The 14,392-nt window shown below is 33.4% G+C and overlaps 1 protein-coding gene across 1 annotated transcript; it reads right to left on the bottom strand.

The window, feature by feature from the left end:
• Window positions 1-3,952: 3,952 nt before the first annotated feature.
• On the bottom strand, window positions 3,953-13,543 carry LOC143238091 (uncharacterized). Its single transcript, XM_076478039.1, has 6 exons — window positions 13,181-13,543; window positions 11,822-11,918; window positions 9,529-9,654; window positions 6,187-6,416; window positions 4,943-5,032; window positions 3,953-4,701 (listed from the first exon to the last, which is right to left on the bottom strand). Exons 1-6 carry the CDS (start codon window positions 13,450-13,452, stop codon window positions 4,629-4,631), a joined length of 888 nt encoding a protein of 295 aa, XP_076334154.1. The 5' UTR covers window positions 13,453-13,543; the 3' UTR covers window positions 3,953-4,628.
• Window positions 13,544-14,392: the final 849 nt, after the last annotated feature.

Consider the following 14,392-nt stretch of genomic DNA (forward strand, 5'->3'; position numbering starts at 1 on the left):
AATACAAATAAGTACATGGGCATAATCGTCCCTAATTTTTACCTGATGTAATAGGGGTAAAGCCACTATACAACAACATCTGTTATCAACTTTTCAGTACTCTTTTTGCTCTGACAAATTAATTCTCTGAACCTAGAAATTAAAACTACTTGTAAACTTGTGAAGAGGTATTTTGTACTTTCAAGCCGAACAGCAGTTAATGCAAAACATGAATTAGACCAGATGGGCAAGAACCTAAAGCTTCAGAACTATGTATTCCTACTTTAGAACTACTGACAAGAAGGAAGGCAACCAGTCAACAGCTGTTTACGCTCCCAGTGTTAACCTAAAACTGGAAATGACTGTCACTTTTATAAAACACCTCCAATAATTGAAAAAAAAGGAATCATAACTAGATTTTTTTTTAAACTTTCAAACATACAAAGTAATTTTGAAGGTCAACAGCTCCAAAAATACTTATGTACTGTTATTTGGAACCATAATCTCAGCTTCTTCAAAACCATTAATTTCTGGAATAAACAGGAGATACCTAACTATCAACCAGTATGTGTGACATGAAGCTCATTGACGAGGCGCTGATAAAAAAGATACTGTTTGTCAGCAAGTCTAATGAATTAACTGATCATTTAAGCCCTATACTACCACTTTAGGCCTGGTGGTTACAGTGCTTGAGTCATTATCTGCAAATCAGGAGTTCGAATCCCGTAATCGAACATGCTCGCCCTTTTGGATGTGAGGGCGCTATAAATGACGGTCAATCTCAGTTTTCATTGGTAAAGAGTAGACTAAGAGTTGGCGATAGGTGATGCTAAATAATTACCTCCCTCTAATCTGTCATTTCTAAATTAGGGATAATACAAGTATCTCTGAATTAGCTTTTCGCAAAATTTAATAAATACACACATCTCTGACACAACAGGAATACCTACTTGACTGTTCTTGATCTCACCTCAATCCGTATTTTTCCAAAGTATACTTTGCAAGGAGTGGATTGACAAAAGATTCTGCACTAGTCCAGCTATATTCCAATAGGCGTAGCCCTGTAGAACTTGAAGCACTTAATGACCATGAAGGTGTCACTCGTCATATCCGACTCATTCCAATAAATGCTCAAAATGCGATAATATAAATTATTATGTTGTTGAGGTACGACACACAAAACAGTATAATCATTATGTGATATTCGCAGATAAAACTAAAATCAGCAAGTAAATTGAAAATCTGAAATATGGAAGGTTTGAAAAAGAAATGCTTGAAGAGTAACAAAATTGAAATGGAACAGCAATGAAATGTTAAACGATGGCAAAAAAAAGAACTGTTTTCTTACAGAGCATTTGGTCAGACCAGTATCCTATAGACCTAGATACCTTACACTAGTGATCACTCTTAGCACATTCAATGAAAAGTTAACTCTGCTCATAAAAACCTGTAAACCATTCCGTCATTTGGGTATAATCTACATCCTAAGAACAGAGATGTCATAGAAGCTTGGCCAGATGAGTTTCAAACTATCTTGAATGACCACTACGAAAGAAAAGAATATCATTTAAGAAAAACCACAATTACCCATATTGGTTCAAGATAATGTTTGTTTTCGAATTTCGCACAAAGCTACTTGAGGGCTATCTGTGCTAGACGTCCCTAATTTAGCAGTGTAAAACTAGAGGGAAGGCAGCTGGTCATCACCACCCACCGCCAATTCTCGGGCTACTCTTTTACCAACGAATAATGGGATTAACCGTCACATTATAACGCCCCCAGGGCTGAAAGGGCGAACATGTTTGACGCGATGGGGATGCGAACCCGCGACCTTCGGATTACGAGTCGCACGCCTTAACACGCGTGGCCATGCCGGACCGGTTGAAGATAATGATCCAAAGAAGTTGTAATCTATATTCGTCCAGTTTATAAAAGTGTGGCAAAACACAACAGATCCGAACGAAAATTTGAAAAGTAATAATCCTCAACAAACACATTTTCTACTTATACAAATATATAACGCATTTTTAAACTGCGACAAGGGATGTTTTAGCACAATTACTTTATATTCATTTGCTTTAGTATCTCATAGAAACATAATGTAACTCCATTGTTAGTTTACCTATGAATTTGTAATCATATATAAACGTTACCTCTCCTTCTAGTTGATCACATTTATTGCAAGTTTTGTATATATACACACAATATCTATTATCTATATATATATATATATATATATATATATATATATATATGTGTGTGTGTGTGTGTGTGTGTGTATTGTGAAACCCATAACAGCTTTCCTAGACGTCTCGTTTTTTGAATTTCGCGCAAAGCTACTCGAGTGCTATCTGCGCTAACCGTCCCTAATTTAGCAATGTGAGACTAGAGGGAAAGCAGCTAGTCATCACCACCCACCGCTCTTTTACCAACTAATACTGGGATTGACCGTCACATTATAACACTCCCCGGCTGAAAGGGCGAGCATGTTTGGTGAGACCGGGATTCAAACCCGCGACCCTCAGATTACTAGTTGAACGCCTTAACACGCTTGTCCATGCCGGGCCCCTAGAGGTCTCATACAAATATTATTAAGGAAGCAAAATATTATGCAAACTTATGACTACATGAGACGCATTCTCGTGACCTAAACAGTTAATAAATACCCCGCCATAAGCTTCGTAAACTGAATCACGAGATAGTGAACGATATTATGAATTATTGATGTTTCTCACTCGATATGGTTATTAAATAGAAAGATAATTTTGGAACAGTGTTGTTTCTTGGAATTAGGGTCTCTTGTTTTGTTTCTTTTACCTGATTCTGTTATCTTGAAATAATTATTATTGATATTTATGTTTAATTGTTCATTAACATTAGTATTAAGTACTAGTCAGAGACGTGTTTATTAACTGTGTCTTCGGAAAGTGCTAAATATTATTCCATGTTGTTACAACTTAAACTTTTGCTGTTCTGATTGTAGCGACGTGCCATTTTAGCCCATCACAACACAGCGATACTATGGGAAAATCACTTGTAGAAAAAAACCATTGAGTGACAAAATTGTGGCCAATGTATAGTCCAAACAAGTTAACTTATTCTCATCGGTCTTTATAAAAACTAGAAGACAACAACAGTACCCTTTACCTTGAAAAGAAGCTTATTGTTGTCTTGCTCTCTTTAAATTGACTGTCAACTGGCATGAAGCTGTGCCCTAGATGGCAGGTTTGTAGTCTACATAAAGGACAGGCATGCCTGTGACAATACCAGAGCAGACAAATTTATTTGCAGTGTGAACAAGTTTGTTGCCATAGTTACCAACGATACCAGAAAAACCATAGAATTATAGATAAAGAGAAATGGACTAGTAATAGTAAACACACGTTAAGCAATTCCATGGCTATCAAACTCAGTATATAAATTACAACTGGTGTTCTGCTTAGCTTCTATATGATTCAAGGAAGATAAGAAACACATAGTAAACAGTGATCCGAGTTATTAAATAGTATTTATGTGCCACTAGTGCCCATCTTTCCAGTAAGAACATAAACAATGATCTGAATGAGCTGCTAGATAGTATTTTCATGTTCTTAGTGATAAACCTATAGCATACAGTTCTCTCTTTCACTGACCAGTGTTTACTATAAGATTAATACAAGGTTTTCTCAAAGAATACACATTCAAATCAACTCAATTTTATACAATGGTGTGTTTGAGGGAGTTGGACAGCAAACCCAATTCTGTACGTGTGTGGCCAAAGAGTATGAAACTGACCTGATCTAAACAGCTATTTAATACCCATCCTCAAATATCCAAAATCTGACAGTGTCATCTATTGTTAATTACTTCTATCACAACCAATCATCTTTCTAGTAAGACCCTGTAAAAATGTGCATTCTTAAATCAGTACATAAATATGTACTTCCAATGTTAGTGTTTCATGATATCGAAATAAATAATGAAACAAACGTACTGCAGTTAATTTTATTTATTACCTCAGTTTAATAACATAAGAACAAAGGCATTTGTTCTTCATTGTATATACACAATAAAAAGCATCATACCCATTCATTCATACACATACACACATGCAACATTTCTAACTCCAACTGCAAATTATATTAAAAATGGAAATAATTCTGTAAAAGACTCCTCCCACATTGAAGACTCACCAAGCAATTTGTCCCCTTCCAAAGAACCATCAAACAACATGTCTATGGGATCAAATTCATTCTCATAACATGGGGACATCAAGGAAAATACTGAATCATAATCTGATTCACTGAATTGGCTCAATGGACATATACTTTGTTGACTGGCAGAAGAGCAGGATGATGACACGCTGTCTATCAAGGGTGGAATATCTAACAGCTGATGTTCCTTAGTATCAGCTTGTTCAGAGTTGATACCAATTTTACATAATTGCTTATCTGTAAACAATTCAGTACTGAAAGAGTAGCCTAGATCCGTGAAATTCTTTCCATTGTCAATCAAATGCCTGTTGTCACCAGACAGAGAAGAAGAAATTAAGTATTGGTTATTATCTAGCATGCATGAGTTGGGCAAAACTACATCTGAATTTTGTTGAATCAATAATGTCGAACAGTCTGAACTATCTTCAGGAACTTTGTAATAAAAATGGTCTAACTTTATAAATGCTTTGATGGATTCCAACTGTTCTGCTGTGGGCCCCACCATTTCATACATTGACTTTCTGAAGACCTGAAATAAAAACAGGCTTTACAGACTGAACTCAACAGATGTGATAAATCAGATAAGAAATTCTAAGCTAAAATACAAAAATAATCACAAAAACTTTGAAAGCATGTAGAGCACAAAAGCACAGTTTAAAAAAAACAACAATACAAGAACCTTTGAAAGGAAATCCTTTCTTTATTAATCACCACTTGTAAGTAAAAACTTGCATGTAAACAAGAAAATTCAGAAAATACAGAAATATTACCCTTTCTGTTGTTTTGTCTCTCTGTGTACTTCTGTAGTCAGACTGGATATTTTTGTTGCACTCTCTAAGGAACTGGTATAATCCATGACACTTAAGAGAAATATAATTATGAACATGTCAAACAATTAATAAAGGTAAATCATTGTCCAGTTTTATATTTTAACAACTGAAAATATATTAACAAAAATGATGTAGTACTAGTACTACTGGTAATTTGCAAAAACATCTACATAAGTATCTTCTGGTGAAGTAAAATCATTTAATAATAAACGCACCAAAAATTCACAATAACATCTTAACAAGTGATGGCCTGAGCCCAAATTGAACAATAAACTATATTCAAGAAACATTTCAAATAAGGAATGGTATATGCCTTTTGATTTTTAATCCTAACCATACTTAAAGTGTAAATTGTTGCATGATAAAATGTAAGTATAATCAAAATTCAGCAATTTCTGGGGTTACATAACAAAACCACATAACTTTACTATAAAAAGCATTTAGAAAATAAAGATATATAAACAGAATTCACCTTCACACTTTTCTTTTCTATTGAAGATATAACACAATATACATTAACAAATTTGAATATATAATTGCATTAGAAATGGTCATACACATTACTATCTATTATCTATGTACAGTGTAGATCAAGATGATGAAAATCTCAACCAAACTGTTGCCCCATGAGTTATATTTTGATATTTTCTCACAAACTGACTTAACTTTCAGTGTGTTATTCTCTTATCATTTACAGGTTTACATTCTTCATTATTTAGGGTAAAATTATAAGTGACAGAATATTATTAATGCATCAACAATCACATATTTGTTATTTGGAATATAATTGAAGAAATGGTTGCCAAATATTCAGTTTTATTGAATCCAAATAAACTTCAGTCCAACACTAATTAAATTTTGATCTTTTCATGAATGAAGAATTTTTCACAAGTTTAAAACTTGTTTAACCTAAAAACTTATTTTACACTTAAAATCATTCTTCATGATGAAAATACAAACAAATTACTACCCACATAATGTTGTAAATTAACTACAAAAGATCTTATGCTTATAATCAGAATCCAAATATAGAATACACTTATTCATATATTAATAATCTCACATGATACAATTGCAATTTTGCTTTAAAAAATAAGTAATACAGACTTCTAAGAAAAATATAGATAATCTGTAAACATTATGAAGAAATAAAATATAAAAACATGATAATGTAAGATATTTACCTCATTATCAACATTTGCAAAGAGGTTAATTGTATCATCAAAAGAAAATGTAGTAAACCTTGTCCCTTCTGCAGAGGTTCATTAATGAACAAGGCATGCTCAAAAGATTTACATTCATTTTCCTTATCTGTGATGCTGGATTTTTTTTTATGAGACAGAGTTTTACAAATTTCCTTGTTAGGTTGTGGTTGATGAAGTGTATCTTCCTGATCCCAAATGCTGACTTGTGACTAATAAAATTAAAAATACAGTTCAATAATATATGCATTTTGTAAGGAAAATTAAATTCATACTAGAAAACTATAAATTATACAAACTATTACCAAATTTAATAATTTCTACTAAACATTTCCTAACATCTACTACAAGCTGGCCACACTAAATACAGTGATTAGCAATGCAAAACTGTGGATCTGAAGTACTGAGATTCACATCCTGTTAACATGAAAAAAAATGCAACCTGCACTTTGGGTAATGGTTATACTATGAAATTGGTGGTCAAATACAATTATTCAATCTGACATGAGCAATCTGAGAGTTAATGATAAATTACATTGATTAGTTGCATTTCCTCTAACTTACAATTTAGCTAGAACATATTGTTCTCATGCAGCTTTGCATGAACTTGAATAAAACAGAATGCTACAATGATACTGGAATTAAATTGTTAAAATACAACTTTTTTTTCTTTCTACAAAAAAAATTAAGACATATTATTGTAAGCTATACTTAACATTTAATTTAGATGGTTGCTAAATGAAAATATTAATCATGATGACAATGACTGAATAATCCAGAAGCTTTTACTAATATCTAAAATGGTACAACAGTTATAAGTAATGAAGGAACAGTTAGTTCAATGGTTGAGAATTCAGTGAAGTATTTAGTGGTGGAATTGAGCAGTTGTTAAGAAAAGTAAATCAGTAGAGTTAATTCTGTTAAAAGTGTATTTAGGCCTCTAGCAGTTTCAAAGTTTATGCTGAAAAGATTTTTGTGAACTTATAACTGTAACTTGCATCAACATGACTATAGCTCATAGCAGATGATACAGAAGAAATAAGCCAAAACATAGACTGAACTTGACATAATTTTTACCAAATAATCCAAAATAATTCACCTAATAATAAAATACACTGCTGGCCAAAATCTTGAAGCCAATGAACATAAAGAAAAAATATGCATTTTGCATTGTTAGACTCAACCACTTATTTGAGTAGAGCTTCGAAAGATGAAAATAAGAAAAGGGAAAATAAAAAAAACTTTTTTAGCATTTAATAGGGAAACTGCAAACATTATGAAATTAGCCTAAATACTAGCTGGTCAAAAGTTTAAGGTCATACTGAAATGAAGCATTAATCAGTAAACACTTAATGATTTTAGTCATTTTTGTTTAAGCATTAGCATTGTCAACATCTCCCACTGACATCTCCTGTGTTGCATTGGGTAAAAACATGGCAAAGGCTAAAAAGTTGACAGAGTTCGAATGTGGCAAAATTGTCGAGCTGCAAAAGCAAGGTCTCTCTCAACGTGCCATCGCTGGTGAGATTGGGCGTAGTAAAACTGCTGTTGCAAATTTCTTAAAAGACCCCAAGGGATATGGAACAAGAATTTCAAGTGGTCGGCCCAAGAAAATTTCACTAGCGTTGAGCAGGAGAATTCGACGGGTTGTCCGGCAAGACAGCAGCTGATCGTCGAACCAGATTAAGGCCCTTACAGATGCAGAATGCAGCTCAAGAACAATCAGATTGCATCTATGAGAGAAAGGCTTATAAAACCGTAAACGTCTTCACACCACGAAACAGCTTGGTTAAACTTTGCTGAAAAGCACCAAACATGGAACGTAGAAAAGTGGAAGAAGCTTTTGTTCTCTGATGAGAAACAATTTAACCTGGATGGTCCAGATGGCTTCCAACATTACTGACATGAAAAGGATATCCCACCAGAGACATCTACACAACACAGTGGAGGAGGTTCCATCATGATCTGGCGTGCTTTCTCCTACCACGGAACAATGGAACTTCAAGTTATACAGGGGCATCAAACAGCAGCTGGCTACATTAGCATGTTGGAGAGAGCATCCTTATTGACTGAAGGCCCTCGCTTGTGTGGAAATGATTGGATCATTCAGCAGGACAACGCTGCAATCCACAATGCCCCCAGGACAAAGGACTTTTTTCATGGCGAATAACATGATTCTTTTGGACCATCCAGCATGTTCACCCGAACTGAATCCCACTGAAAATGTTTGGGGATGGATGGCAAGGGAAGACTATAGAAATGGATGTCAATTCCAAACAGTGCATGATCTTTGTGAAGCCATCTTCACCACTTGGAATAACATTCCAACCAGCCTCCTGCAAACACTTATATCAACCATTCCTAAGCGAATGTTTGAAGTTATTCGCAATGACAGCTGTGCAACTCACTACTGAAACCTCTTGTTGGCAATTTCCTACCCTGTTTAGGACTTCTTTCTGGTATGGTCTTCAACTTTTGACCAGTTAGTATTTAGGCTAATTTCATAGTGTTCACATTTTCCCTATTAAATGTTAAAAAAGTTTTTTATTTTTATTTTCCCTTTTCTTATTGTCATATTTCAAAGCTCTACTCAAATAAGTAGTTGTGTCTAACAATGCAAAATGCATATTTTTTCTTTATGTTCATTGGCCTTAAGATTTTGGCCAGGAGTGTATGTTACAATATTTGCTGAAGTCATCATCTACACTGATTAAAAAAAATTGCATGATTTGATGCTTTTATATCATGTTCAGGGTCCTGTTCAAACACAGTCTTTGTTATATCAAGGTTGTTGATGGTTTCAATAAATGTTTTAGTTGTGCACAAACAAAAATATTGCATTTTATATAATTATTTAAGTTTGAACAATAAGTACCAACCATTCATAGTTTTGAATTATTTTTAATTCAATAAGTAATGTGAGGCAATACAAGAGTTTTAATTTCAGTGATTCAGGCAGTAAGTGGTTCATTTCCTTTAAAATTCATTGTACTTTGCACATATATCTTTGCTAATTAAATATTTTATTACCTTTTGTTCTTGGCAGATTTATTTCAGAGACCTTTTAATCAGTTTACTACTGATTTTTCATTCACATTATATGAGATTTTGATCTCTTTAGAATTGTATTCAATATTTCTATAAAATTATTACTAAGGTCAATTTATTTGTCAAAACTAAACTGTTACATTTTTTAATCCAGTTTACATGTACATATTTTTTTGCTAAGATAACAACATGAATAGTATTTCTATGAATGAAAATAATAATTAAATGAAAATGATTCATAAAATAATAGCTTTTGACATTACAATATTTACTTACCTGACTGTTTTTTATCTCTGTATTACCACCTGTTGACTTAAGTTGCAATTTCAGTTTTGAATTCTCTTCTTCCATCATCTGGACTCTTCTACAAAGTGCTTCATGAACATCATGTAGAGCATTTTTCTTTACAATAAAATAACAAAAAAAAAATTTTATTCAATTAGATTTTTCAGATGAAAGGTATCATGTCAAAGACGTTTCAATTAAAAAACAAAAACACACTGATATATTTACTAATCTTTATAATTAGCACGTTATGCACTAAACATTCTGTTGGTTTGTTTTCGACACAAAACTACAAAATGAATTATTGATACTTTGCCCACCACTGATATCAAAACTTAATTATTTTGCATTATAATCTTACACACTTACTGCTGAGCCCCTGAAAAGCATAGATGTTCTACTTAAACAGTGACATTTGTTACAACATGATTTTTAAAGTATGTTTAGAAACTTGTGCCAAGATAAAATATCCTTTTCTGAAACCATTTATAGAAATAACAGTATCTATTCTAAAGTAATATATAAATTGATCCACAACCTAACAATATTGAAGGATGATCCATTCTAAGAAACAACCTTATGTTCTTTATAGGTATAAGTGACATATATTTTAAACACAGAACTATAAAACTAAAAACTTTATAATTAGCTACTTGTAGTTTTGCACCTAAAAGTTCTGGTAAGCTTTTTTTATTACTTTTTTCTCAATAAAAGTATTGGCAAAAACTGTAAATTATACTCTTCAAAAAAAGAAACGCAAAAGGCAAAATATGAAACAAATCGTTAACAAGTTTATTCCGGGTAGTTCTGTATGACATGTGTGAAACTTTGCACATTCACTGCTGAACATCCAAAATCTGCAAAGGCGAAGTCACTAGTTGAAGTTTAACGTCACTCAACGTCAATAATGAGTATGCCCCCCCATGAGCATCAATAACTGCTTGGCATCTCCTGCCCATGGAAGCGATGAGATGACGAATCACATCCTGTAGAATGGCTATCCACTCAGCCTGCAAAGCTGCTGCAAGCTGAGGTAGAGTCTGTGGTTGAGGTTGTAGCCGTCGCACACGTCGGTCCAACTCATCCCAAAGATGTTCGATGGGGTTTAAATCTGGTGATCTGGAGGGACAGGAAAGAACATTGATGCTGTGGTGTCTCAAGAAGACAGTGGTGAGTCGGGCTGTGTGAGGACGGGCATTGTCATGTTGAAAAACGTTGTTGACGTTCACCATGATGGGTTGCACATGGGGCCTAAGAATCTCGTGAGCGGTTGCGTGCGGTCTGATCAGAAATCCTACGCAGCCCTGGTATGGTTGAGGCAGTAGACGTCGCATGGGGGTCCTATCCCGAAGGTGACGTAACCGGATGTTGCAATCTTGTGCGGGCGTGGTCACACGAGGTCTGCCAGATCATGGACGGTCACGAGTTGATCCATGTTGTTGGTGACGATTCCATAGCCTTGTGATGGTGCTTGGGTGGACATTCACAGCTCTGGCAATATCTCATCAAGATTCGCCTGCTTCCAAGCAACCAATGGTGTTGTTGCATTGTGCTTCAGTCAGTCTTGTCGTAACTGTATTGAGTGTCGGTGGCTTAACACTGAGCTATGGAAACCGAGAACCCGTCACTTTTATAGGAATTTTGCATGTATTGCACTTGCAGAACATGCAGATCTCTCAAACAAATTTATTGGACACGCATGCGTTTTGGTGAAAAATCCGATGTTTTCCTTCATTTTCAAAGTGCACAACTTTTATTGTCATTTTGGTCTGACAATCAGTGCCTTAACACGTGTAACATCACACACTCTGAGTTTGTAACGTTATTACATATATTTCTCTTTAAAATAACAAAAATATCCCTTTTGCATTTCTTGTTTTGAAGAGTATATATCATTAAAAGGATTTTGAATGCTGAAAAATATATTAAACTGTTCAAAAACTGTTCTTTATAAAATAAGAAATATATATTATTTATTTTATTTATCTGTATTTGAACTTGCACATTACAACTAATGTGCTACAGCTCTAATACCAAAATAAGTGCAAATAATGGAAATATTACATACTGGTGTGTAAATCATTTTTTTTAGTGAATTACATTTACATGAACATACACAGAAACAAATGCCATGGTCAGACATTCACTGTATAAATTGTAGTTTTCATTGAAATAATAAGAAACAAAAAAATTATGAAAATGCATTTAAAATGTAACTCGGATAACACCATTAGTTTATAACTCAAAATTAAATATTATGCCAAACAGCAATTTACAAACATACCTCTATTTCAAGACAACAAATTTCTTTCTCTAGTTCCTCCAACTGAGCTTTTCTCCTATCCCTAGCAGACTGGGCTGAAACCCTATTTTTCAGCTTCCTAGCATCAAATAAATTCAGTAACAAAATATTTAAGTTACAGTTTAGATGCTCAAAGTCATACAGTCAAATTTAATGCAAGAAATACAGGTCTTAATAAAATACAAGTCAACTTTTTAACGTCCTAATTACAAATTAGCTTGTATCTTCCCCAATATTTTAATCCTTCTATGAGAAAATTTACATAAACAAGTTATAGTTTCTAGCATAATAATGACAATGTTGCAGCATTAAAGCTTTTTTCATATATAAAGACTTTAAATCCAATCTGTTCATAATTAAGAACATGTACAAATCAGTTACTAATAAAACACCTACACTGAAAGTTATATTTGATATATTTCATGTCACAGAACAGAATTACTTTTTGAAACTTACTTTTTCTTTTATTAGCAATTTTTATATTAAAAGAGGGGTCTGCTGTTGTCAGTAATGACTCATTTTAGTAATATGTTAATTTGCACACAAGTTATATTTATTTTGTTTGTTTGTGAATTTTCACACAAAGCTACACGAGAGGTATATCCACTAACCGTCCGTTATATATCAAAGATTGGAAGGAAGATTATTACCACCCAATACCAACACGAACAGAAGGATCGGCTCACAGTATAACTTCCCCCCGGCTCAAGGTTCAAGCATGTTCGGTGTGACAGGGATTTGAACCTCAGCTTAAGAGTCGATGCGCCAAGACCACATGGTGGCCATATATCGATTCAGTTAATTTCCAACACAATAACACCACGTTCAAAAGTGAGAAAAACTTACGTTATTTCCACCGAATATAAAAACGAAATTTCCATACGACTATGATTCTGACAATACCACTGATTTCTATAGTGCTAGATGCAACTTATTTTCGTTAGTATTAAGATAAGCGCCTTCTTTTCTGAATGTTGTTTATTTGTATATTACCTGGAATAATTACGCTGATAACAAATTTACAGTATTTATTTATAAATGTCGCTAGATGTAGCGTATTTCAATGGTGTGATGTTGGACCTCGTTAAAAGTTTCGTTTTAACATTTGCAATATAGTGTCAAATTGTAAAAATAAATATTCAGGCTAAGTGTAAAGATAATTACACCTGAATGTGATTCGAGTTCTAACGTTCATTAAAGAATAACTTATGATAAAATTTATAATTCTCTTCAGAGGAAGTACATTAAAACATTGATATATTTTGAGTTGTTTGTATTAATTAAACTCACTCTTAGATTATTATTGTAATATATATGCGAGTTAGCTTAATGTGAACATACCTTCTCTTAATTTTCTCGGCTAGAGTTAAATGATCAAGCCGCTGTCTCTTTCGCATATTCTCCAATTTATCGTTCTTATCTGTATGTATTAACGATAGATCTTTGTTACCCAGTGAAAACGACTTTACCCTTAAGTCTCCGCTGATAATACTGTCACCAGTCAATGTTTCAATTTTTGCTGTATTTTCATTTCTCAAAACACAATTTCTTGAGTTCGTTTCGAACTGTTGATCTGCAACTCTACTAATTACTACAGTTTTCAGATTGTGCATTTTCTTTCTCCGTCTTTTGCAATAAATTCTTTAAGCAGGGTCTAACTAGAAAAAAGTTCCATCATATCACAAAACTCTTAAGTGGCTTCCTGATCACTTTGTCCTACCTTTATAGGGATCAATACTCGTGTCCACTTATTATTGGCTAAAGTATAGTCACATGACTAAACATTACAGTCGGTACTTTTCGGTTCTGAATAAGAAGCTGATGCAATAGACCTACAGTTGTGTAGTAAGCAATAATGCAAGTTTTGTTGGAAAAAGAATGTTGTTGTTAAATTAATTTAAATTTGCTTCGACAATCCTTTCGTTATAAAAAATTGTAACTTAACATAAATAATGCTTTAGTTTCTGTTATACTTTGTAAGCTGCCGATATAAATAGATAGTTAGATTTTAGGGTTAACTTTCCACGTTCTAATATATATGTACATATATATAAACATTTCTTTTTATCTATGTATTCCGAATATAATATAAACTATCGAATGCCACACATACGTTGTTTTTAAGCACAAATAGTCTGTCTGTACTTTTCTCACTGTGAATATCGAAACCATTTTTTTTAGAAATTATAAGCCCTCAAAGAGCTACAGTGTGTGATGTAACCGTAACTCTCATATTACAGCAACAAAGTCACAATCGATAGGCAGAATGTAGTTTTCTCAATATACTTATTTGTTACATTAACTTTTGTGTTGTCTTAATTTATCGTTTCCTTAAAAGAACAACCTACAGCATTTTTTTCCAGTTTAGTCATATACACAGTGATTAAATTGTTAATCGATTAAGAATAAAAGCTGTGTTTACATAGTTTTATGCATGATTCTAAGTTCGTGATTAATGCCTTTATAATAGTATTTAACCTCAAACAAGTTAAACTACGTGTCAGTTCGGCATAAATATTCTATCAAGAAAATTTAATTTTGACTCAACACAAT

The sequence above is a fragment of the Tachypleus tridentatus genome, chromosome 13 (genome assembly GCF_004210375.1).
Source record: "Tachypleus tridentatus isolate NWPU-2018 chromosome 13, ASM421037v1, whole genome shotgun sequence".
Classification (NCBI taxonomy): domain Eukaryota; kingdom Metazoa; phylum Arthropoda; class Merostomata; order Xiphosura; family Limulidae; genus Tachypleus; species Tachypleus tridentatus.

Coding starts and splice junctions, on each gene's coding strand:
- LOC143238091 (XM_076478039.1), bottom strand. CDS start 13,452: ATGCACAATCTGAAAACTGTAGTAATTAGTAGAGTTGCAGATCAACAG. Junction 9,655..11,821: donor TTTGTTGTCTTGAAATAGAG/GTATGTTTGTAA, acceptor TTTATTGTAAAG/AAAAATGCTCTACATGATGT. Junction 5,033..6,186: donor TTGCAAATGTTGATAATGAG/GTAAATATCTTA, acceptor ATTTCTCTTAAG/TGTCATGGATTATACCAGTT.